The 21,434-nt window shown below is 49.0% G+C and overlaps 13 protein-coding genes across 13 annotated transcripts; 6 read left to right on the forward strand and 7 right to left on the reverse strand.

Annotated features, from left to right (window-relative positions):
• The first annotated feature begins 10 nt into the window (after positions 1-10).
• Positions 11-555, forward strand: BT62DRAFT_556064 (DUF453-domain-containing protein). Its single transcript, XM_043181380.1, has one exon. The coding sequence runs from the start codon at positions 43-45 to the stop codon at positions 418-420; it is 378 nt and encodes a 125-aa protein (XP_043034549.1). The 5' UTR covers positions 11-42; the 3' UTR covers positions 421-555.
• A 180-nt stretch (positions 556-735) lies between these two features.
• On the forward strand, positions 736-2,100 carry BT62DRAFT_956332 (3-carboxy-cis,cis-mucoante lactonizing enzyme). The gene is made up of 3 exons (XM_043188371.1): positions 736-1,193; positions 1,247-1,535; positions 1,595-2,100. The coding sequence occupies exons 1-3, from the start codon at positions 888-890 to the stop codon at positions 2,050-2,052; spliced, it is 1,053 nt and encodes a 350-aa protein (XP_043034550.1). The 5' UTR covers positions 736-887; the 3' UTR covers positions 2,053-2,100.
• Positions 2,101-2,640: 540 nt separating this feature from the next.
• On the reverse strand, positions 2,641-4,950 carry BT62DRAFT_556089 (acyl-CoA dehydrogenase NM domain-like protein). Its single transcript, XM_043181381.1, has 7 exons — positions 4,573-4,950; positions 4,321-4,519; positions 4,148-4,267; positions 3,948-4,094; positions 3,372-3,888; positions 3,262-3,316; positions 2,641-3,201 (listed from the first exon to the last, which is right to left on the reverse strand). The coding sequence occupies exons 1-7, from the start codon at positions 4,691-4,693 to the stop codon at positions 2,687-2,689; spliced, it is 1,674 nt and encodes a 557-aa protein (XP_043034551.1). The 5' UTR covers positions 4,694-4,950; the 3' UTR covers positions 2,641-2,686.
• Positions 4,810-6,522, forward strand: BT62DRAFT_1046657 (uncharacterized protein; the record flags this gene model as incomplete). The annotated part of the gene is made up of 7 exons (XM_043178490.1): positions 4,810-4,831; positions 5,043-5,147; positions 5,217-5,345; positions 5,530-5,653; positions 5,692-5,756; positions 5,795-5,818; positions 5,874-6,522. 7 exons carry the CDS (start codon positions 4,810-4,812, stop codon positions 6,119-6,121), a joined length of 717 nt encoding a protein of 238 aa, XP_043034552.1. The 3' UTR covers positions 6,122-6,522.
• Positions 6,037-6,746, forward strand: BT62DRAFT_556115 (uncharacterized protein). Its single transcript, XM_043181382.1, has 3 exons — positions 6,037-6,183; positions 6,243-6,485; positions 6,544-6,746. Exons 2-3 carry the CDS (start codon positions 6,248-6,250, stop codon positions 6,678-6,680), a joined length of 375 nt encoding a protein of 124 aa, XP_043034553.1. The 5' UTR covers positions 6,037-6,183; positions 6,243-6,247; the 3' UTR covers positions 6,681-6,746.
• A 2,585-nt stretch (positions 6,747-9,331) lies between these two features.
• Positions 9,332-9,921, reverse strand: BT62DRAFT_923624 (uncharacterized protein; the record flags this gene model as incomplete). The annotated part of the gene is made up of 2 exons (XM_043184534.1): positions 9,332-9,787; positions 9,844-9,921. 2 exons carry the CDS (start codon positions 9,919-9,921, stop codon positions 9,332-9,334), a joined length of 534 nt encoding a protein of 177 aa, XP_043034554.1.
• A 1,400-nt stretch (positions 9,922-11,321) lies between these two features.
• Positions 11,322-12,030, reverse strand: BT62DRAFT_556120 (uncharacterized protein). Its single transcript, XM_043181383.1, has 4 exons — positions 11,815-12,030; positions 11,713-11,756; positions 11,483-11,664; positions 11,322-11,428 (listed from the first exon to the last, which is right to left on the reverse strand). Exons 1-3 carry the CDS (start codon positions 11,984-11,986, stop codon positions 11,593-11,595), a joined length of 288 nt encoding a protein of 95 aa, XP_043034555.1. The 5' UTR covers positions 11,987-12,030; the 3' UTR covers positions 11,322-11,428; positions 11,483-11,592.
• Positions 12,031-13,248: 1,218 nt separating this feature from the next.
• Positions 13,249-13,840, reverse strand: BT62DRAFT_1080418 (uncharacterized protein; the record flags this gene model as incomplete). The annotated part of the gene is made up of 2 exons (XM_043179581.1): positions 13,249-13,475; positions 13,528-13,840. One exon carries the CDS (start codon positions 13,838-13,840, stop codon positions 13,541-13,543), a length of 300 nt encoding a protein of 99 aa, XP_043034556.1. The 3' UTR covers positions 13,249-13,475; positions 13,528-13,540.
• A 444-nt stretch (positions 13,841-14,284) lies between these two features.
• Positions 14,285-16,170, forward strand: BT62DRAFT_1012092 (uncharacterized protein; the record flags this gene model as incomplete). Its single annotated transcript, XM_043177879.1, has 7 exons — positions 14,285-14,387; positions 14,957-15,094; positions 15,156-15,186; positions 15,239-15,317; positions 15,370-15,530; positions 15,681-15,978; positions 16,054-16,170. 7 exons carry the CDS (start codon positions 14,285-14,287, stop codon positions 16,168-16,170), a joined length of 927 nt encoding a protein of 308 aa, XP_043034557.1.
• A 320-nt stretch (positions 16,171-16,490) lies between these two features.
• BT62DRAFT_1012093 (uncharacterized protein) lies at positions 16,491-17,301 on the forward strand (the record flags this gene model as incomplete). The annotated part of the gene is made up of 4 exons (XM_043177880.1): positions 16,491-16,611; positions 16,699-16,940; positions 16,967-17,044; positions 17,176-17,301. The coding sequence occupies 4 exons, from the start codon at positions 16,491-16,493 to the stop codon at positions 17,299-17,301; spliced, it is 567 nt and encodes a 188-aa protein (XP_043034558.1).
• Positions 17,302-17,605: 304 nt separating this feature from the next.
• On the reverse strand, positions 17,606-17,927 carry BT62DRAFT_1012094 (uncharacterized protein; the record flags this gene model as incomplete). The annotated part of the gene is made up of 3 exons (XM_043177881.1): positions 17,606-17,728; positions 17,782-17,789; positions 17,870-17,927. 3 exons carry the CDS (start codon positions 17,925-17,927, stop codon positions 17,606-17,608), a joined length of 189 nt encoding a protein of 62 aa, XP_043034559.1.
• Positions 17,928-18,208: 281 nt separating this feature from the next.
• Positions 18,209-19,455, reverse strand: BT62DRAFT_556400 (uncharacterized protein). The gene is made up of 4 exons (XM_043181384.1): positions 19,389-19,455; positions 18,770-19,284; positions 18,310-18,641; positions 18,209-18,255 (listed from the first exon to the last, which is right to left on the reverse strand). Exons 2-3 carry the CDS (start codon positions 19,187-19,189, stop codon positions 18,492-18,494), a joined length of 570 nt encoding a protein of 189 aa, XP_043034560.1. The 5' UTR covers positions 19,190-19,284; positions 19,389-19,455; the 3' UTR covers positions 18,209-18,255; positions 18,310-18,491.
• A 169-nt stretch (positions 19,456-19,624) lies between these two features.
• On the reverse strand, positions 19,625-20,302 carry BT62DRAFT_1012096 (uncharacterized protein; the record flags this gene model as incomplete). Its single annotated transcript, XM_043177882.1, has 3 exons — positions 19,625-19,858; positions 19,910-20,190; positions 20,269-20,302. 3 exons carry the CDS (start codon positions 20,300-20,302, stop codon positions 19,625-19,627), a joined length of 549 nt encoding a protein of 182 aa, XP_043034561.1.
• Positions 20,303-21,434: the final 1,132 nt, after the last annotated feature.

The raw sequence follows: 21,434 nt of genomic DNA on the forward strand, positions 1-21,434 counted from the left end.
ATGCGCAGGTAGGTCCTCGAATCCATCCGCCAGAGTGGTGCCATGAAAATGGGACTGGATCCGCTCGCTCAAGCTCAGCCAAAAATTGCCATCCTCAGTGCTCCGAACACCAGCAATGACCATGCCCAGTCTGTCGATATCGTTGTCCATGCCCTATCAATGGACGTCCTCCACAAAGCCATTCCAATGACAGTCGGACTTTGCCTCGGTGTCGCGGCCAATATTCCGGGCACCATTGCTTGGGACATTGTTTCTGAGTCACGACAAAACCGTCAACCTGGAGACAGCAAGTTGGTGCGGATACGCCATCCCAGTGGGACCGTTGATGTAGGAGCAGAACTTTCGCCGGATGGTCACGTAAAAAGCGCCAAAGTGGTGAGAACGGGTAGAAGACTTATGAGGGGTGTTGTATGGTGGTGATTCATTCATGAGCAAGTCATAAATTGATTGTTTATTATCGGCACAACGCCAAGCCATCGCCTTGCGTCTGCAGTTTGATAGATCGCGCAATAACTGGACTGCCTTTCTCCGAGCCGTTATCTTACTATGATGAGGAGAATACTCGGACAGAGACGCGGAACGAATGGGAGACGTGTTATATGCGAGGAGGCTTCGTAGTTCAGCTTGAAGTTGAAAGATGAGATACGATTCACGTGGAGACGGAGAAACATCGGAATTCTGTTCTTTAAGCCTATAAACAGATTCGCATTCCAAATATTGCGCCTAGCCCAGGATAAACAATACTCGAAATTCTCATATATGGTCAAGATGGCCCCTAATTCAACTCGGAACGGCAAATTATCGGGAATTTGAACTCAGCTCGGAAGATTAGTTATCTGCGTATAACTTGGAGCGATACTCGCCTGTAATCCTCAACTGCGCATATCATGACTAATAGTTATCGTATCCTCGTAGCATCGTACAGCAACAACGTTTATTCCCTTTTATTCGACCCCTCGACGCCCTCGTTGACTCGCACTTCCTCCATTGAAGCTGGCTTCCATCCATCATGGATCACTCATTATCCCGGGGATACCTCTCTTGTCTTCGCATCTTTGGAGCAGGCAAATGGAAAGATAATCGTGCTCAAATACGACAATGAAGCCAACGGTGCCATCGTAGCTGAATCGTCCAGCGGAGGAGACGATCCTTGCTCTCTTCTTGCGACCAAAGACCAACTGCTGATCGCGAATGTACGTGTAATTCAACGTGTTCTTTACACGTTTCACTAATCAACTTCAAATAGTACTCTTCTGGACACGTCTCCGTTCTTCCGATTTCCCCAGAGCCGCCGTATATTCTCAAGCAGACCCCGACTACTATAACGCTCACGGGCTCCGGACCTAATAAAGACAGACAACGATCGGCGCATCCTCATCAAGTGTATCTCAATGCAGAGTATGATGAAGTCCTCGTACCTGACCTGGGCGGTGACCGCGTCTACCGATTTAAGCAAAATGCGGAAGGATCGTGGATGGCTCAGAGCCATATCACTTACGAGCCTGGTGAAGGACCTCGCCATGTCGCATTTCACAGTACGTCCTATCTTCCTTCCAACCGGTACATCCCTCACTAACACGATGACCCACCCCAGACGGTACTCTCTACACCCTTCTCGAGCTCATCAGCACCGTAGCCTCTCATCGCCTCCCACCTCAGCCAGCGGAGCCTTCCTTCCTCCACACCGTAGCAACGATGTCTCAACCACCGCCCTCTCCCACCGACATGCTCGCCGCAGAAATTCTCCTTCCTCATCCAAACGCGACTTTTCCAATACCGTATATATATGTCTCGAACCGTAACGACCCTTCTCACGACGGGGACATCATCTCCATCTTCTCCACGGAAGCCAAACTCATCGCCGAAGTGCGTTCGGGGCTCAAGCATCTCCGTGGCATGGCTTTTGGCGGGCCGGATGACAAGTGGTTGATTGCTGGAGGTGTGCACGGGGGAGGCATCAAGATTTTCGAAAGGGTTAACGAAGGAAAGGGATTGGTGGAGATTGCAGGCAATACAGAAACTGAATCTCCGACTGGGTTTTTGTGGCTATAGACCTCATGACTTTGTACGAGAGAATGATAAATAAGCGCCAATTTTGCCAGAGAAAGATTATTCTGGTGAATGAGATATTGGCAGTGTTGAATTGGATTCTATTCAAGACACGAGTGGGCAAAACCAAGTACTAGCCCTCGAATCAACAGACTTTCCACTTACATACACTGAACAGAGTTACGTCCATCAGGTAGTGGAGAAGCGAGGTTATATAAAGCGCAGTGATCCAGAAATAGGGGCACTTACCTTATCGTAGTCGTAAACTGTACGAGAGAAGGACCCCGACGGTCCGGTACGGCTTTTCCACGTCTAACGCATCATACACCTTATATGGGCCCTATTTTCAGTAAGGGCAACTTGGTAGAGCCAAGTTCCCTTGACAAATCGCGATATTTCGTCACCTTACACCAAAGTAAGGAATACCAACAAATCTGCAGTCTACTCATAGTACGATCATCTCTCTCATTGGTGGCAACCCTCAAAGCGCATCAATCAATGATACGATTCTCTTTGGCGACAGAAAGTGTCAAAACAGGAAGATAAAAACAAATCAGGATCAGGATCAAAATCAAAATCAAACGATGAAGGAATGCTTGGAGTTTTCATGAATACTACTAATTACTCGGCTCTATGATTACTGATAGTACTCGTAAGTATCAAATCCAGGACACACACCTCCATGTGTCTCCAGAGACTCCACGTACCTCTCCCATTGTTCATCCGAAACGATGGGAGCCACCACATAATGCTCAACATCGAGCATCTCCAACAGTTGATCCAACCGCGGAAGCAGAGCCGACGCCGCGCCAACCTCCATCTCCACCTGCTTCTCACGTGCTAGTTTCGCTTTCTCCGAGAACCAAGCCGGGTCGGCTGCTATCGCGCTCGCAACGAACATGTCGACGATGGCGGGATCCAGTCTCCTTTCGCGTGCTGCGTCATATGCCATGCGGAATCCGATGGCTTCAATCAGGGGCTGGCAGTGCGGGAGGAGTGCGTTTTCTGCGGGTGTGCTCCTGTGATTGGAGAATGAGGCCAGTTTAGTACGGAGCGCCATCAACAAGTCCTGTTCGTGTTTGTAGAGAAGGCTGCTGGGATACGGGGTCGAAGGGGAGGAAAGGCGTCCTAACAGAAGCTCCATGGCAAACCCTGGGAAGGAACACAGGTTAGATATGCATGTTGTACAGTGAGAATCCTGGATACACGCACGTATAGATATGCCTAGAATATCGCCTTCGGCTATGGCGGCGCCTCGCATATCAGCCTGAGTCACCAGTGTCAGTGAAGACAAACATAAACGGGGAAAGATAATAATTCACATTCAAGACTGAAAGTTGGTTCACTTCGAAAAGTCCTTGGGCCCCACATCGTATTCCAAGAGTTAGGGTCGCGGTACTGGTCAGTTTCATGACTATCGTCTTGAAGATGGCAGCGATGAAATGCTTCGAGGCCAGGTCTTCAGCGATCACATACATCTCTCGAGACGTTTCTGCGAATACGGCCAACACAAGGGTCTGCGCAATGGCCGTGAGGACGGGCGTGTACTGGGTGACAAACGACATGATCTCCCTTGGCTGTCTAGTATAAGAGTCAACCACTCGACGCCGGAGACTGTACTTGGCTGCAATGTACGATGAAATCCTCATCGACGAAATCCCTACCGCACCCATGGACAATGTTCCAGAAATGACACGAGATATGTTGGAAAAAAAGGCGGTACGGGGATCTTTTGGTCGGTCGAGTGATCCTAGCAAGGCGGAAGCCGGGAGGCATACGTTCTTGAAGTACGTCAGGCAGTGCTTTACCGGACGGGCTCCACCACGAGGAGAGAGGACTCTGTAAACATGATCAGGGCCCTTGTTCAGTCCAAAGCATTGTGATATTGTCATGCTAACTTGGATATGACTCCTTGGTTCATCCCTTTTCCATCATGGAGTTTGGCAAGAAAGACCTTAGGTCCACGGTCTTCCTCCTCGACAAGGAGACGAGCGTGTACGATGGATACACAAGGAATTCCGGATGGAGCAGTCGGCGGCATGAACCTTCTCTTCTGTAGAAGTCAAATGTTATTTTAGAGGAAATCTGTACTACTGACTTGGCTGCATGGGCTACCGGAGTGTCAAGCTCGAATTCTCCACTTGGTAGTAATCTTGCTGTGGTCTCCATGTTAAGAACATCGAGACCGTGCCCAAGTTCTGTAAGACAATATTGCCCACTGAGAGACAAGGATTAGAAAGAGACTCCGCTGGATGGGAACGTCAGACGTACCTCCATTCGAAACTTAAAAGTCGATCGATGGTTTCCTTGAGGTCTGGACGGCGATCCAAATACATCGCCAACGTTCCAATGCAGAGGTTGAAGTGAATGGTCAAGAGTGTCGCAACGGAGACGTCCATGACAATTAAAGGATCGTTATGGAACTCCCAATATCTCGGTGTGACATTAAGGATATCCTCAGCTGTTAGACCTTTTGGCGGTAATGAGTACTTGCAAAGATGGACGGGAATCATTGGGACTTACTGAAATGTTGCACGACAGACTTGCACCTTGCATATGTAAGCTTGATCCGCTCTTCGAAAGACATACTCTCTGGAAGAATCTGCCACAAAGGTGTCGTCGCCAGCTGGGATGTAGAGCGCATTGAAACAATAGCGTTGTTTACAGGATGATAATGCTTAGTTCGAGACGGAATGATAGGCAAATATAAATACGAAAACCAAGAGCTGTGAATCGTATCGAAGCGGCTCGGATCTTTCGATGGAATCCGACGCCCGCCCGGGTAAATAGATACATGCAGGAACTTGGTTGCATATAACCGGAAGCACGTAAACAAGGCACGACAGTATCAGAAGCGGAAGTACTCATTAAGCACCAGGCCTGTTAATCATCTGCGCATTCTCCCGCCGACAGGATAATGATCCCTAATCAACGGACATCAGTTCTGTGGGATATACATATCAGATAGCTCACGCCATCAACACCAAACATAGATGATGGAGAGGAGTATCAAGGAACGCAGCTCCTGCGGGATTTTGTAACGCTTATTCAGCTTTACAGGGAAGGACCAAGTTATGCAGAGTCTGAAACGCTCAAAGGTATCAAGAAAGTACTACTCACAAAACGAGGATAGGGTTGACGTAAAACTGGACTTTGTTGACCATCAGACCCACACCATTCAAACGCGAAACTAGGCGCCTTCTTCGAGGAAGAATTGGAATTACTGTCTACATGGAATCAAACTCTGGGGCAGCAAGTTACTGTTAGAAATGATGGTCTAGGAAGCACAACATACAGTAAGCAAGTTTGCCGGACCAGGATCTGATTTTGCAGGACAATGAATCGGAGGTAGCGCCAGCACTTTGGGCGCTCATTACTACTAAGTAGTGATCGCAATCATTTCTGATCAATCAGCACCGTGAAAGTTAGCGAGACACTCATAGCCTAGCTGATCATCTGTGAACATTCCCATACCTGCAGCCGCGTTCACAGTTTTAAAAAGCGCTGACCTTGTAAATGGTAACCGTCGATGGTCGATGTGTGCGGGCGCGGCCAAGTTTTTTGCATGGGAATCCCGGTTAAGACCGGCCCGCGAAGTTGCTCGGTATCACCGATCGTTAAGCTGTGATCATCACCTTCAAGGGTTGTTCAACAGACCATATCTGTTGCAATATATGTTGTCAATATTCAACATTATACCTTTGGATGTGCGTTATCCTTACCAGCTCCGCTCCTTGCCCTACAGTCGGAGGACTGAGTGTCAGCCTGAGTACGTCTGACATAGTTTCTGGCACTGGACCGAGCATTGATTTTCAACATTACAGCTGTCAGTGATTGTGACTCCAATAGCAGTTGTGGTGAACCATCTCCTTCATCACCACAGTCAGGCAACTTCCTTGAACTTCCCTCAACTCGTGCTTTCACTGGCAGGAGAATGTCAGACTCGTTCGCAGGAATCCCGATCTCCTCAGTCGAGTTCCTAAATGATCTTCGGCGGCGCCCCTCTGCCCCCTCGCTCAACAGTCGTTACGAGCAGCAGATCTCACACAGTGCTAGGAAAATGTCTTTATAAATCGAGACTACTAATATCTTTGCAACACCGGAGCTAATCCAAGGGAGCAGCTCAGATCCTAGGTCGCCGATTTTCACCGATGGTCCTTCGTCGTATGGTAACACAGCTCCGTTGATTTCAGGACAGATGGAGGTGACGGATGGCCTGCCTTTTTTGCTGACCCCGACGCCTTCCCCCATCTCTCCGAACTGTCCTCTCCTACCGGTAGACGGGACATCATCATCAAAGAGCCACCCACAGGTGGGTAAATCATGCTCGAAAAAAGACATGGAAGCCAGCCGGCAACGAAGGAAGACGCAAGGCCCAGGAAAATATGTATGCAAAGTTTGTGGTGACGATTTCACCGTAAAGCATAGGCTTCAAGGTGGGCGGCTTTGACAACCTGACGATTATAATCCTACTGATTTTTTAATGCTACATAGGACACCAAGAGTCAAAGCATGATGGCATCAAATTCCGATGTAATGCGTGCCATGTAAAACTGAGCCACAGAACGGCTTACGATCGTCATGCCAAGAAGACTTGTCCAGTTCTTCATCCTCGCGAATACACTTACTAATCGCCAAATAACACTGAGCAATGCTCCGTTTCACATTGTTACGACATGGCATTGGGGATGCCGACAAGTTCAGGAGCAGGTCATCTTGCACCGTTGCTCAGACTTCATTGTTATACTTCAGCGACGAAAGATCACTTGTCCTTGTCGCTGGAGGAAAATTTGGTAGAATTATGCAGGTAGACAAGGAGAGAGAAGTAACTTACATATCCTTCATTTTTCATTAAGAATTCTTCCAAAAAAAAAAAACATGATCCGCACTTGAAAGAAGTTGGGAAAATATTGTAGAGCAACCATACATATTACCTCAGATGCGGTCTAATGATGTTTCTATTGCCCTCCGACGATACATGTGATAGTGACTGATTGATTCCCTCTTTTTTCCTTGTACGCAATCCTGGACAATGCCGTGTCATCACGTTATGCATCCCTAAATGCGCGTGTACCCACAGTCGAGTTCCAAGGCAATCTTTCCCCAAAAGAGACGGAGCCACCGTTCGTACCGTGTCTTTGATAACCGCTGGCGGTTTGTACGACATATGCGGATGCCAGTGACCGCCGATTCAAAAGGGGGACGATTGGCAATGATCATGTTAGCTCGGCGTTGTCGTGTTCCAAAATTTTTATGGGCAAGGCGTCGTTGTCCGAGGTTGATCTTGGGTCCAGAATTGGGCTACACGATCTGACCAGCCTTTTCTGGTCCTAAGCTTCGAGATGACAAGGTGCTCGAGAAGCATTATAAATAAGCCAAGAATACCTAAATCAAGAGAACGGTCGCGTACCAGAGAAGGCCATGCATTTTTTTCACCTGTTGATATTTCCAGAAGAGCAGGTGTGACAGTACGCGTTTTCCTCTACCTGATAGTTGATCCCGGAGGTACGCCCTGCGACTGCTTGGCACCAAACTGCCTTGCTACCATACGGTCCAGGGATAGCAATGGAGCTCCGTTTACATTTTTCATACCGATCAAGAGGTACCGTCAGGTGCATTTACGTGACGCCTGCATCGTGATCGTGAAGATGCCCGAGAAACCTGCAGCATCACCCTCTCCACATATGGAGCTCGAGACATCTCCGTTCCTCAACATGGTCATCATTTCCGAACAGAAGCCGTGGACGCCGAAGCTGAGGGAGCGTCGAGCCCATATATTAGGCAATCAGGCCTCCCCTATGGACGACGAAGAGACGACAAGGCTAGTTCGGGGTCGCGTGTACTATCCCAGGAATATGTTGGCTGAGCGCCCAAAATCTATGACAAACTGCACACAAGAACGCCGAGAACGTCGAATCACCGTGGGTAGGTCCAAGAGAAACGCAAGTTTGGAAAAAAGAGGGTCTGGACAACGTCAGGAGGGCAACGCAACAACGGACCCAAAACACACATTTACCCTCGTCAATTTCTCCATCGGCTCTCCTCTCTAAATGGATTCGGAGCTCATTGCAGCTATGGATTGACTTAGTCGGCCTTGTTTTTGAGTATAAGGGAGAGGATCCATGCATCGAACTCCACGGGGTCGGTGGGTGGTACATAGCGCGGGGAGCGTTTGCGCTCGTATAGCCACTGTGGATGCTGGCCCTTGTCGTCGACTCTCTCTCGTTGAAATAGAGAGACGATCCAGGCGTCGAAGGTAGCGGGGTCAGTCGGCGATACCAGCTGTTGTAATCGGACGGGAGAGTGTGTCTGTCTCGTCAACAGTTTTATGGGGAGACGCTGACTTTGGTTGGTGTGGTGTGGCGGCGTAGTTCGCCTGCTGAGAATGAGTGGATCTGTTTACGTGTACAGTTGGTCAACGTGCTCACCAAAATTCTTCCAATGTAGCAGAGGGCCAGATCTTCCACCTCTTCTACTGCAATCCCAGTCAGACCATTCAATAGGTCTATCGCCTCCGCCACTCGAAGAGAAGCACTCCATCCTCTTCAATGTGAAACGAGTTCATGGTCTATGCCAGAATTTTGAAGGCGACAAGTTCAACTTGTGGAAGCCGTGGGGGATGACAAATTACGAGCCCTTCAGACTGAGGAGTTTTTTTCTTACGCCATGGTGGCGAGTACTTGGGGGAGTGGGTCATGTCCAAATGTTGGGCCCAAGGTAGGCGATCTTATTCTTTATGGTATTGTCTGCCACTTACGAGGAAGAAAGCCTAGTTTGTTCCGTGTAATACATGGTTTTTGTCTCCGCTACAAAGGAGTAGGGTGATAGCGGTGATGGGTGGGAGCCACTCTCTGTATCTTTCTACTGTAAGCAGGCTCTGCGACATGAGCTCCTCCGCTCGGGCATACGTATGTCAAACATCCCACCATGTACGAGCTTATACTTATAGTCTTGTTAGTGCAGAAGCCATTTGGATGGAATCGTCCAGTTTACACCATTCGAATGCATCCCCTTCTCATCGATACGTCTCCCCATGAAACCTGTAGCTGATGATTCAAGGCGCGCTTCACTGCTCTCGAGGTGCAGGGGGAAAGAGAGTATTCGCATGGATCTACTACCGGTTTCACCAATTTTTTGTAACAATTGAAATTGACATTCAACGTGTTATCAATTCCGGTTCGTGAATAATCTATTCAGTAGTTTCACACAGTAAAAGGAAATGAACCCGGGCGTACAGACAGCGGCGTGGAAGAAATCCTTCCACCACGCTCGTCAAGGTTCATCAGCAGCGAATCAAGGAATGCACGAGACTCTTCTCTTCTGCGGAAAACACGGCACGACGGCGCGGAGAGTTGAATATGCTCTTAGACAGAGAGGACAGCGGGAATAGAGGCATGTTCTGAGAGACGGTATACAACGAACTTGCCTCTCGTTTTGTCGGCTTCTCGTGTAGAACGCGGAATGGGGCGCGCGCTTCTCGCGCCTTGGGCTCTGGAACGAGGATGTTCAGAACCGATGAGCTCGGGGTATAATTGTGTTGTTGGTAGCCGTCCGATGCCTTCGACGACCCGTCAGCTGGTCCGAGGAACGTAAAACGGAAAGGAGCGACATTCTCTATGTCGTCGTCGGGATTTGGAGTAGAGGTGGAAGAGAAGCTGGGGTCAGCGGGGAGATGGTCCGAGGCGAAGGTGCGTGGGTATATGACCACGTCCTCCTCTTCACTCGGAAGGGCGAGGGGCTAAATAACATTGAGCGAGGTGGTAACACGAGAAAGAAAAAAAACGGAGCACTAACCTTGAATCCCTCGTTGCGAATGGGCATAGGCTGCTGGTCAACAGCAACGCGGAATGGTGTTATCAAATCGAAAGACATTTCGACGGTGTACTGGGGAGGGTGTGAGAGCAGGAGAAACGCCTATGTTGGGGTTGTTATGTTAGCATTGGATGCCACCGGTTATTTGGCTCTTTCTCGCTTGTGTCAGGCCCGACTCCTAACGCCTTTGTTGTTGTTGTACTGTTCGGGACAACAATGATGCCTCATGTATCACGTACGCATTTCTTTGTGGATTTTCGTTCTAGTGCGCGGTCGACAGCGCGGCTAGTTATGTCTGGCTTCCCACGTTGTGGAATTACGATGAGCATATCGCTACGAATATCTGTTCTTCTTCGACGCGAGTACGGACGCATCGCGCAACATCACGTGACTCGATCTCCATATCTGAATCGGCAATCGGCATGCAAGATATCCTCATCGCTCAGCGAAGCGTGTCGCAGTGAATCACGACGAGCATATAGGTCTAGAAATAGTACAGATCCTGCAGGGGCTATAGGAGACAACCCTTTTGACAAGCCTGAGACGGGGAGATCCGAGGACATGCAACCTTTGTTCCAGTTAGTACGACCTGGAACGCCGAAGAGAATATCATCCTCCCCCACCGCCAGTGTGTTCATATTCGAAAAACGATATTGCCATTGACATGATTCCAGCTTCGACAACGAGTCAGGACAAACGTCGTTACACAGCACTCCCGAGGTACGTACTCATAGACGAGGGAACGCGAACAAGGTCTTTGGGGGAAGTATGATACGACGGCCATGGGGAATAGCGGGTTTAACCGCTGACGGTTCGCAGATATGTATATGTCAACAACTACCAATTCCATTGACAATGATCACGTTGACTCGGCGGTGCTGTTTTCCAACCATGCAAGGGAGTATCTCAGAGTTGTTCCGTTGCTCTCCTTGGTACCGGAAAGATGAGTACGAGACAAGGGACAAAAATTTAATGTCTAAAAGCGAAATGAATTTCCATTTACCGCGTGCCAAATACGAATAATCCAGCTCGCCTTGGAAGTTGTCTATAGAACAGTTTTAGGCGATCCATTTGCAGTATGAGCATGAACATGTGCACCTTGATGGCTGTCGAATATAGGCATGTCCGCCGTAGAGTTGAATTCGAGCTGAAAAGAAAAACAATGGTCGCCCGAGTTTCAGGTCACCGGACCGGTCGATCCTCTCTGGTGCGGGATCGTTCGTGTCCTTCCTACAAGGATACATCGTGCAGATGAAACCAGGAGTTTCTGCAGAATACCCTTCAAATACTTATCGGAAGAACGAAACAAATTGACCTTGATCCTTTGCGGCGGACGTGTGAAACGAGTGCCACAAGATTAGACGCTAGGTCCGTCGCGGAGCTTCATTTGACCAACTGGTAGGTGGGTGCAAATGCGAGCAAAAGAGAAAACCGTGAAGACCAACTCTTCGCGAAACCGGGAAAGGAAAACGGTCCTATTCATATTCGCGTGGCGGGCCAATCGAGGAGAGAACTCGATTGCAGAGAAATTTTGTTGTACATGCACCAGGCAGTGATTCATGCCAACCTAAGAGATAACGTTCAGCCTGGGCAATTAATCTTGAATGAAGGAGGATGCAACTTGGCCGTGGTTTGCCAGACGTCTGAGAAGAAAACAAAGGCGCGTCTTCAGGTTCAGGGCTGGTCATTTCAAATTAGTACAACGACCATACCAACTTGCCAGCTTCCAAGTCAGCTTCCAATGAATTCACCCCACAGCATCGAGGACTCGGAGGCACCAGTATCGGAGGTCCGAGATTGGACCTATACCCTAGTGAGCACGATCACATATACCGACGAGTCGCTACTGACCGCCACATTGCAGATAGGCACGTTCGGCCTGGAGAATGTTGTAGCTTGGAGGGATAGAGCATTGGCGACTCCTCGGAGCGAGAGAGGTGTGATGTTGCTTACCTGCGAGGGAGAGATTTTGGTGAGTGCGTTGTTCTTGTACCGAAACTGGAGAGCTCATTGGGAGTAGAAGAATCATATGAAAGTCACCGAGCAAGTTATGGCCTGGAGGAGCAGGATTCATAACGTACCGAACCATGCACCACCTATACATCCCTTCGATTCGCATCGACATATGCTCTCCACTCTGAACGAAGACTCCTACGTTCCCGGCGAGGCCCCAGACGATGCGCCAACACTTAATGCTCGTGAGTGGGACAGGTGGTTCCTTCTGACGCTCCTCGGCAAGCAACGCTACGACGACAGGAAGGCGTCGGAGGAACGGGAGGCACTCTGGTGCGCCATACACCACGACCCACTCACCGAGCCCAACGACTGGTTGGACTTCATGCGCAGCAAGAGGGACGACAAGACCCAGAACCATCGCGCCAGTCGCGATGAACATCCCAACACAATATATGACAATATAGCATCGGTTAGCCCATCGGGGTTGGCGACAACAATGCCAGACCATTCGTACCCTCTGCCGCTGCCTCACCACCAGCACCAGTAATGTCTCTGACATTACTGCCTCCTTCTATCATCTTGGCCACTGGATACTCAGGACCGTTCGGTCCTCCACGCTGACAGACTTGTTCAGCGCGATAATGGATTCATCCGGTTACAGAGCAGAGCAAGTTTTGGGAAAGCGCACGATGAGGCAGAAGACGTAGCTATAACATTTATTCAGATCCATAACAATGAAAATAATATCGAGCCGACCATTGACAAGATATCTTCTCGTCAGTAGGTGTAGGGTGCACTCCAAGAGCAGTCTTTTCCGTAGGTGGTGGGAATACAGGATAATGCCTATTGAGGTCGCGAGTCGCCAGCAGCAAGTTCCGTTGTCGTGATCGAAGGAAGGAAGGACAATGAATTAGTACAACCACACTAACTTGTCAGCTTCTAATGTGAACTCACCCCACGACATTCAGGACTCAGAGGAACTAGTATCGGAGGTCCGAGATTGGACCTATGCCCTAGTGAGTGCGATCACATATACCGAGGAGTCGTCACTGATCGCCACATTGAAGATGGGCGCTTTCGGCCTCGAGAATGTTGTATTGTGGAGGGATAGGGCTTTGGTGATTCCTCGGAGTGAGAGAGGTGTGATGCTGCTTGTCTGCGAGGGAGACATCTTGGTGAGTGCATCGTACTGGTACAGAAACTGGGGCACTCATTGGTAGTAGAGAGATGACATCAAGGTCACTGAACAAGTTACAGCGTCGGAGGGACGAGAGCAACTCTGGTGCGCCATACACCACGACCCACTCACCGAGCCCAACGACTGGCTGGACTTCATGCATAGCAAGAGGGACGACGAGACCCAGCACCATCGCGCCATTCGCGATGAACAGACAAATTTCATATACGGAAATATGACATTAGTCAGTCCATCGGCGTTGGCGGCGACGATGCCAGACCACTCGTACCCTCCGCCACTGCCTCACCACCACCACCAGTAATGTCTCTGACATTGCAGCGTCCTCCTATCATCTTGGCCACTGGATACTCAGGATCATTCGGTCCTCCACGCTGACGAGCTCGTTCAGCTGATAATTGATGTGTCCGACTACAGAACGGAGGAAAGTTTGGAAAAGCGTGCGGCGAGGCAGATGATGTAGCTATAACTTTTTATTCACTTTCTTCAAGTAATTATATCCATGATGAACCAACCTTTGACAGCTTCCTAGAACCGTGAGCAAGATATCTTCTCGTCGGTAGGTATCGGGTAGGCGTTCCAAGGGCAATCTGCAGTCCTTTCCAGCGGTGGCGGGAATGCGGTGTAACGCTTTTTGATGTCGTTCTCGACAGATGGTAAGAGTCGACAGCAGGGAGTTCTGCTGTCTTGGTGGAAGGAAGGGAAGAAGGAAGGATGATGGTCTGCCATCCCGTCACAGTCACGGTCTTCCTTGCTCCCCACGTCCGTGAATAATCCCATCCCGCTCAGCATTATCAGTGTTTCCTGTAGTGCTTCCCTTTCAGACATGGACGAGATAAGGAATGGTGCGCTTTCTGCTACATACTGACATCGCTTTCTTGTTGACCGGCGAGAACATTCTGGCTCCTGTAGATCTGGCTCTTTTGCCTCTTCTCTACTGGTCCTTTCTATGTTGGCGATAATACAAATGGGAAATTTTTTGGCTGGGTGACAATGATATTGCCGTTAACTAGTGGAAAGAAAAACTCGGTACGTCGTCGTGCAATCACCATCACCATCCTCTTAAAGCTCTCTTCAGGTATTGCTTTCGGTCGCAAAAGGATGACTTGCTACTGGACAGTCCACCATATATGTTCGACGATGACGGACCGTGCCAGCGATAGTTGCCGCGGGCCTCGATGGAGTCATACGAAGGCATCCAGCTCTCCTAGGATTCAGTGACACCTCTCCCAAAATCCTACCCTTAGTATATGCGCTTTGACCGCCCTCGCAATGTCCTGGACCCCAAAAGGCGAAGGCGGAGCTCCAGTAACGAAGAAGATCAACGTCGAGCGACTTCTCGGCGCGCCATTCGTTCAATTCTTCTATTCCGCTGGTCTTTACACATTTATTTAGGTCTCGAGATAGCGTCTCTGGTTGAGCTCTTGACAAAACAGAATGGACGTTGACAGTATTCCTGAAAAGAAACCTGTAGGAGGATTCCACGGCGGGTGCATTCGCATTTTATTGTCCTTACTCCTTTAGAGTTTCTTGACGTCCTCGTAGAAGTGTCAGGTTTCTTTTTGGTTTCTCTGGCTTCTTCGTTCGCGGCATTTCACCTACTAGAGGAGTTCAAGGTCTTCGTGTCTTTACGATGGTCATGTTGGAACGCAACCATCAGTGATTCCTGTACGAATTCCATGCATTCATCTTGTCCGACGCACGTGTGGGGTATTCGTGAGTTTCTCTCTCTCGCCAATCTCTGACTGACTATCTTTCAAACACAGAACAAGACACACACATTATCAATGACAGAGTCAACTTCTGTTCCTACAGTGTAGTAAAGAACCTATAGAACCTTTGGCATTCTCTTTAGGCTCGCAACTCCAGTTGCATTTATTTCTATTGATATATATTTTCTTCATTTTAACGATTCGTGGACTTGACTAAATCCGGATTCCGCAGATAGCATGGCTGGCATCGTCTGGGTTCGTACGGAATATCACAAGACACCGGTCCAATCTCAGACCCACCTTGATCGCTGTCGACTACCATTCTCGCACGCTGACCCTCAACGTCGTTCGCTCGTAACCTCGATGCGACGTAGCGTGCCCGCCTTTTCCTCCTGACTCTGAACCGTGGGAGTCGTTTTATATATCCCCAGCAAGTGCTATACGGACCGCTCGGACTCAGTGGTGAGTGTCAATCATATTCATGGCAATGACTCACTCTGACCGCTCTGATAAGGTCAAGATCGTTTGGGGCAAGATTTGGACTGACGTTTCAGATTTCGTCTGCGGTTACTTTGATGAATGAGGTGGGAGCGGTAAGGAATCTTAACCTGTCCTCAATCGTAATAAAACTGATCAGAAAACGAGGATAGCGAAATCCAAGGTCTATTTCGTGTACCTGTACTTTTATGTCAGGGGTCCACGTCCGAGCCGGCTAACGTATTCGACATTCCTGCCGTATCGGTGCTCGCCCCCTTTAAATGGAGCTTGACGCGGATAGGGCGACACGCAAACAGCGAATTTTGCTTGTAGCTCCTAGCATCGAAAGCTGACGCGATGTCTCTTTCCGGACTGAGGATCAATGCCAAATATCGTTGGAAAACAGCACCGCCGAGCCAACGTGATCATTGGAATTGGAATTGGTAGTTGTTGACATATACATCTCTGCGAACCGTCAGCGGTTATTCCCTTGGATTGAAGACACGAGGCAAACGGAGGCTCTTGTTTATTGTCGCTGGACGCGGCTTGGGCGTCTCTTTCTGGGAAAGATCACCTTTGTCCATAATGATAACGTCAGATCGGCGAATTCTCGGAATGGACACCGCCGGTCCACCGCGACTGGATATGCGGGGTATCATTTCTCGCATTACGATACAGGTTGCATTCGCGTTCCTCACACATCTAGGTTATCACCGCTCGGAACACGATTCTCTAGGCCTTCCTACATTTTATGACCGCACCCTTGTCAGACCACACGTCAGCCTCTGTCATATTCTAAATGCTTCTCCCTCTACCTGGGCATCATGACGGGGATATACGACGTGCGTAAAGAGGCTACAATGCGATATCACTCTCCAGACAGACTCTCCAGTTTCGTCTATTCACTTATCCATGGCATACTCCGGGAAGTATTCTCTTACGACGGTGTGCGCCATTGTGACAGCGTAAAGGTGGATCAAGGTGGCTATATGTGTGCTGATTATCAATCGTGAGGGTCGCTCGTGTTATGATCCCTAGTCACCTCTAGTGGCTACCTAATTTTGCTTGTATCGTCACCTGATACTGTCATGGCTTGTTGATATGCTTTCGGCGATATACAAGCAACTTTCTGCCTGTATTTACTTACCTGAGCGTAACCATTCTTGGATTAGCCAGACACTTCCGTAAACGTCAGATCCCATCGAAACACGGACGGGCTGGTATTTATATTTGTCTTTCATTCTGTTTCGACTAAGCCTCATCACCCAGTAAACAAACCTATTGTTTCAATGCGCTCTACATCCCAGCTGGTGATGACATCTTTGTGGCAGATTCTTCCTGAAAATATGCCACTCGAAGAACGAAGTGAACTTACATATGCAAGGTGCAAGTCTATCGTGCAACATTTCAGTAAGTATCAATACTCCCGATCAATCTTTGAACGTACTCATCACCAAAAGATCTAACGGCCGACAATATCCTTAACCTTACACCCAGGTATTGGGAGCTCGTTAACGATCCTTTGCCATCCATTTCAACGTCTTCATTGCCACGTTGGCGATGTATTTGGATCGTCGTCCAGACCTCAAGGAAACCATCGATCGACTTTTGCGTTTCGAATTGAAGGACGTCTGATGTTCCTGGCTCGCGGATTCTCTTTTCAGTCCTTGTCTCTCAGCGGGCGGTACTGTCTCACGGAACTCGGGCACGGTCTCGATATTATTAACATGGAGACCGCAGTAAAATAACATTTTGAATTCTGCAGATGCGACGGTACACTTATTTCATCAAAGCAGGCCTTCGTCTCCTCGTCACTGCAATTTTACCAGACGAAGCGTCAAATGTACTTTTCAACCGTGCCATACATTTTCCGAGGAGCGCATGCTTCGAGATGCTCTTAAGTTTCCAATAATGAAGCTCACCCAATAGATCCTGTTATTCATGATGAGCATTATTTTTATGCTATAGACTTAGATCCTCTTTCCGCCACTCATTCGTCCTACGAATGCGGCTCCGCCGTTAAGATGGGATCTAGATTTCACGACGCAGGAAGGCTACGAGAAGTTCACGCCAATGAAGGGGATGGTTCGAGAGCTTTGATCTTGTGTATTCGCTTATATGTAAATCATGTAACTTTCAATGCCGACCTTGTGCTACCCAATTCTTTCCCATATTGTCCTTGCAGAAGAGGAAGTGGCTCGAAATTTGCGAAGATCGTTGTGCCAAGGAAAAGTTGGTACATAGTGCATCCGTCTGAGCACGTGTGTATTGGGTTCGACTCCCACCCAGATATGGGGACTCTTGGTTCATTTTTTGTCTTCGATACGATACAGGGAGTATCTTAAAACTGTTCCGTCGCTCTGTTCAGTACCGGGAAAATGAGCACGAGACGAAGAACGAAAATTTAATGTCTAAAATCAAAATGAATTTCTATTTGCAAGGAACCAGCGTCAAACATGTTGCTCGAAGAGACATCATCGCGTATACTAGCCAAATACGAATAATCCAGCATCGCCTTGGAAGTTGTCTGTAGCACAGTTGTAAGCGATCCAGTTACAGTATGAGCATGAAAATGCGCACCTTGATGGCTGTCGAATATAGGCATCTCCGCCGTAGAGTCGAATTTGAGCTGAAAAGAAAAACAATGGTGGCCCGAATTTCATGTCACCGGACCGGTCGATCCTCTCCGGCGCGGCATCGTTCGTGTCCTTCCTACAAGAATACATCGTGCAGATGAAGCCAGGAGTCTCTGCAGTATACCCTTCAAATACTTATCGGAAGAACGAAACAAATTGAACGTACTTTGATCCTTTGCGGCGGACGTGTGAAGCGAGCGCCACAGGATTAGATGTTAGGTTCGTCGCGGAGCTTCATTTGACCAACTGGTAGGTGGGTGCAAATGCGAGCAAAAGAGAAGACCATGAAGACCAACTCTTGGCGAAACCGGGAAAGGAAAACGGTCTTATTCATATACGCGTCGCAGGCCAATCGAGGAAAGAACTCGATTGCAGAGAAATTTTGTTGTACATGCACCAGGCAGTGATTTATACCAAACTAAGAGATAACGTTCAGCCTGGGCAATTAATCTTGAATGAAGGAGGATGCAACTTGGTCGTGGTTTGCCAGGCGTCTGAGAAGAAAACAAAGGCGCGTCTTCAGGTTCAGGGCTGGTCATTTCAAATTAGTACAACGACCATACCAACTTGCCAGCTTCCAAGTCAGCTTCCAATGAATTCACCCCACAGCATTGAGGACTCGGAGGCACCAGTATCGGAGGTCCGGGATTGGACCTATACCCTAGTGAGTACGATCGCGTATACGGAGGAGTTGTCACTGATCGCCACATTGCAGATAGGCACTTTCGGCCTGGAGAATGTTGTAGCTTGGAGGGATAGAGCATTGGCGACACCTCGGAGCGAGAGAGGTGTGATGTTGCTTACCTGCGAGGGAAAGATTTTGGTGAGTGTATCGTTCTTGTACCGAAACTGGGGAGCTCATTGGTAGTAGAAGAATCATATGAAAGTCACCGAGCAAGTTATGGCCTGGAGGAGCAGGATTCATAACGTACCGAACCATGCACCACCCATGCACCCCTTCGATGCTCTCGATTCTGAATGACGACTCCTACGTTCCCGGCGAGGCCCCAGACGATGCGCCAACACTTAATGCTCGTGAGTGGGACAGGTGGTTCCTTCTGACGCTCCTCGGCAAGCAACGCTATGACGACAAGAAGGCGTCGGAGGAACGAGAGGTGCTCTGGCGTGCCATACACCATGACCCACTCACCGAGCCCAACGACTGGCTGGATTTCATGCGCAGCAAGAGGGACGATGAGACCCAGCACCATCGCGCCAGTCGCGATGAACATCCCAATACCATATATGACAATACGGTATCGGTTAGCCCATCGGGGATGGCAACGACAATGCCAGACCACTCGTACCCTCCGCCACTGCCTCACCACCACCACCAGTAATGTCCCTGACATTACAGCCACCTTCTATCATTTTGGCCACTGGATACTCAGGACCGTTCGGTCCTCCACTCTGACGAGCTAGTTCAGCTGATAATTGATGTGTCCGACTACAGAACGGAGGAAGGTTTGGAAAAGCGCGCGGCGAGGCAGACGATGTAGCTATAACGTTTTATTCACTTTCTTCAAGTAATTATATCCACGATGAACCGACCTTTGACAGCTTCCTAGAACCGTGAGCAAGATATCTTCTCGTCGGTAGGTATCGGATAGGCGCTCCAAGAGCAATCTGGGATCTTTTCCATCGCTAGCGGGAATACAGGGTAACGGCATTTTCGACCAAGACCTACTCACCGAGCCTGACGACTGGGAGGACTTCATGCACAAGAAGAAGGACGAAAAGACCCAGCGATGAACCGTCGAATAAGATATACGGTAATATGGCATCGGTCAGCCCGGGGTTGACGATGACGATGCCAAACCACTCGTACCACCCGCCGTCGCCTCACCACCAGGACCAAAAATGTCACTGACACTACATCCTCCTTCTCTCATCTTGACCACTGGATACTCGCGATGGTTCTGTCCTCCGCGCTGACGAGCTCGTTCAGCGCGATAATCGATGCATCCGACTACAGAACGGAGGAAGGTTTCGGAAAGCGCACGGCGAGGCAGAAGATGTAGCTGTAAATTTTATTCAGCTCCTCACAACAATGAAAATGGTGTCAAACCGACCATTGACATCTTCCTAGGACCATGAGCACAACATCTTCCCGTCGGTAGGTATCGGGTAGGCGCACCAAGAGCAATATGCGGTCCTTTCCAGCGGTAGCGGGAAGACAGGGTAACGCTCTTTGAGCTCGTTCTCGACAGATCGTAAGAGTCGCCAGCAGCCAGTTCTGCTGTCGTGGTGGAAGGAAGGGAAGAAGGAAGGACGATGGTCTGCCGTCCCGTCACAGTCACGGTCTCCCCACGTCCGTGAATAATCCCGTCCCGCTCAGCATTATCAATGTTTCCTGTAGTGTTTCCCTTTCAGACAATGGATGCTGTCCAAAGCGCTGAAGATAAGGAATGGTGCGCTTTCTGCTACATACTGGCATCGCTTTGTTCTTGATCGGCGGAGAACATTCTGGCCTCTGTAGATCTGGCTCTTTTGCCTCTTCTCTACTGGTCCTTTCTATGTTGGCGATAATACAAATGGGAAATTTTTTGGCTGGGTGACAATGATATTGCCGTTAACTAGTGGAAAGAAAAACTCGGTACGTCGTCGTGCAATCACCATCACCTGTTAGCGACCAACTACTACAAACAAACCCAAACTCAAGGCTGTGCTTCGCGTTCGAGCAATCAGCACAAGAGGAGGTCTGGAGAGAGCGGGAAGCGTCTCAATCAAGTCGGGCGATGCTGAGAGTTCAGTCAGAAGAGTATTGGGAGAATAAACTTTAGTCTGAAGCTGAGGCTTAAGGCCACAGCTGAGCTACTTTATATACAAAAGAGTGTATGCTAATAATAAGTAAAGACGATGCGGTGTGAGGCCAGTAGTCATACCAGAGGCGTCTGGTATACGAGTGTCGCAGTAACGACGGTGTAGTATCACCCTGTAATGGTTCTGTAATGACATAAATATGTGAGTATATTGGCGTGTTATGCTGCGGAATGGGGTTGCAGCACAACAAAGGCATGGGAGTGGCGCGTTGATGATGTAAGGAATGATGCGCATGAAGAATGTGAAGGTGTGAAATGGTCACATTCGTAACAATACCCCCCAGTCAAGGCAGTCGTCCCGACTGCTATGTGCTGTCTTTGATGGTGACCTCCTGGTCATGGTCATGGTCAAGAGGGTCCTCTTGATTTTAAAAGAAGTCACCGACCTTGGAGTCGGTGTCCTTCCACTGGTAGAGCTTTTTAGGCTCCTGGAGGTGTCGCCACAGCATGTAGCAGCATGGGACAAACCATTTGTAGTCCCACTTGTTGAAGTGCCTCTTGAGGGTGTGGAGAATTTGTTTGTCCCCATCAAGATATTCCTGTATGAGGTCCTGGCAGTGCTCCAGGTTCTCAGTGTGCATCCACTCATTCTCCTTGTTCGGCATTCCTTGCCATTTGATGAGATACTCTGTCTTTGTGAGTCTCCTTCTCTGGCAGATGATTCAGTCATCAAGTATGCACTTGACTTCCTGTTCATATTGGCCATCACCCAGATCGGGCAGTGGCAGTTGTGGTTGTTCCTGGTTAGGGAATGCAGGGGGATGGTAACGGGTCA

The sequence above is a fragment of the Guyanagaster necrorhizus genome, assembly GCF_019112545.1.
Source record: "Guyanagaster necrorhizus MCA 3950 unplaced genomic scaffold BT62scaffold_42, whole genome shotgun sequence".
Classification (NCBI taxonomy): domain Eukaryota; kingdom Fungi; phylum Basidiomycota; class Agaricomycetes; order Agaricales; family Physalacriaceae; genus Guyanagaster; species Guyanagaster necrorhizus.

Excerpts from the sequence above, each read along its gene's own strand:
- BT62DRAFT_556064 (XM_043181380.1), top strand. The coding sequence starts at position 43 with ATGAAAATGGGACTGGATCCGCTCGCTCAAGCTCAGCCAAAAATTGCC.
- BT62DRAFT_956332 (XM_043188371.1), top strand. The coding sequence starts at position 888 with ATGACTAATAGTTATCGTATCCTCGTAGCATCGTACAGCAACAACGTT. Across the intron at positions 1,194-1,246 it reads ACCAACTGCTGATCGCGAAT|TACTCTTCTGGACACGTCTC; the intron begins GTACGTGTAATT and ends AACTTCAAATAG. Across the intron at positions 1,536-1,594 it reads TCGCCATGTCGCATTTCACA|ACGGTACTCTCTACACCCTT; the intron begins GTACGTCCTATC and ends GACCCACCCCAG.
- BT62DRAFT_556089 (XM_043181381.1), bottom strand. The coding sequence starts at position 4,693 with ATGCGCTCTACATCCCAGCTGGCGACGACACCTTTGTGGCAGATTCTT. Across the intron at positions 4,095-4,147 it reads CCGGTAGCCCATGCAGCCAA|GTTCATGCCGCCGACTGCTC; the intron begins GTCAGTAGTACA and ends ACAGAAGAGAAG. Across the intron at positions 3,889-3,947 it reads AACCAAGGAGTCATATCCAA|AGTCCTCTCTCCTCGTGGTG; the intron begins GTTAGCATGACA and ends TCATGTTTACAG.
- BT62DRAFT_556115 (XM_043181382.1), top strand. The coding sequence starts at position 6,248 with ATGGAGGTGACGGATGGCCTGCCTTTTTTGCTGACCCCGACGCCTTCC. Across the intron at positions 6,486-6,543 it reads CGTAAAGCATAGGCTTCAAG|GACACCAAGAGTCAAAGCAT; the intron begins GTGGGCGGCTTT and ends AATGCTACATAG.
- BT62DRAFT_556120 (XM_043181383.1), bottom strand. The coding sequence starts at position 11,986 with ATGTCGATGCGAATCGAAGGGATGTATAGGTGGTGCATGGTTCGGTAC. Across the intron at positions 11,757-11,814 it reads CCAAAATCTCTCCCTCGCAG|CTACAACATTCTCCAGGCCG; the intron begins GTAAGCAACATC and ends TATCCCTCCAAG. Across the intron at positions 11,665-11,712 it reads TGCCTATCTGCAATGTGGCG|GTCCAATCTCGGACCTCCGA; the intron begins GTCAGTAGCGAC and ends ACTAGGGTATAG.
- BT62DRAFT_556400 (XM_043181384.1), bottom strand. The coding sequence starts at position 19,189 with ATGTCAGGGACATTACTGGTGGTGGTGGTGAGGCAGTGGCGGAGGGTA. Across the intron at positions 18,642-18,769 it reads CATGGGTGGTGCATGGTTCG|GTAAGCAACATCACACCTCT; the intron begins GTACGTTATGAA and ends TTTCCCTCGCAG.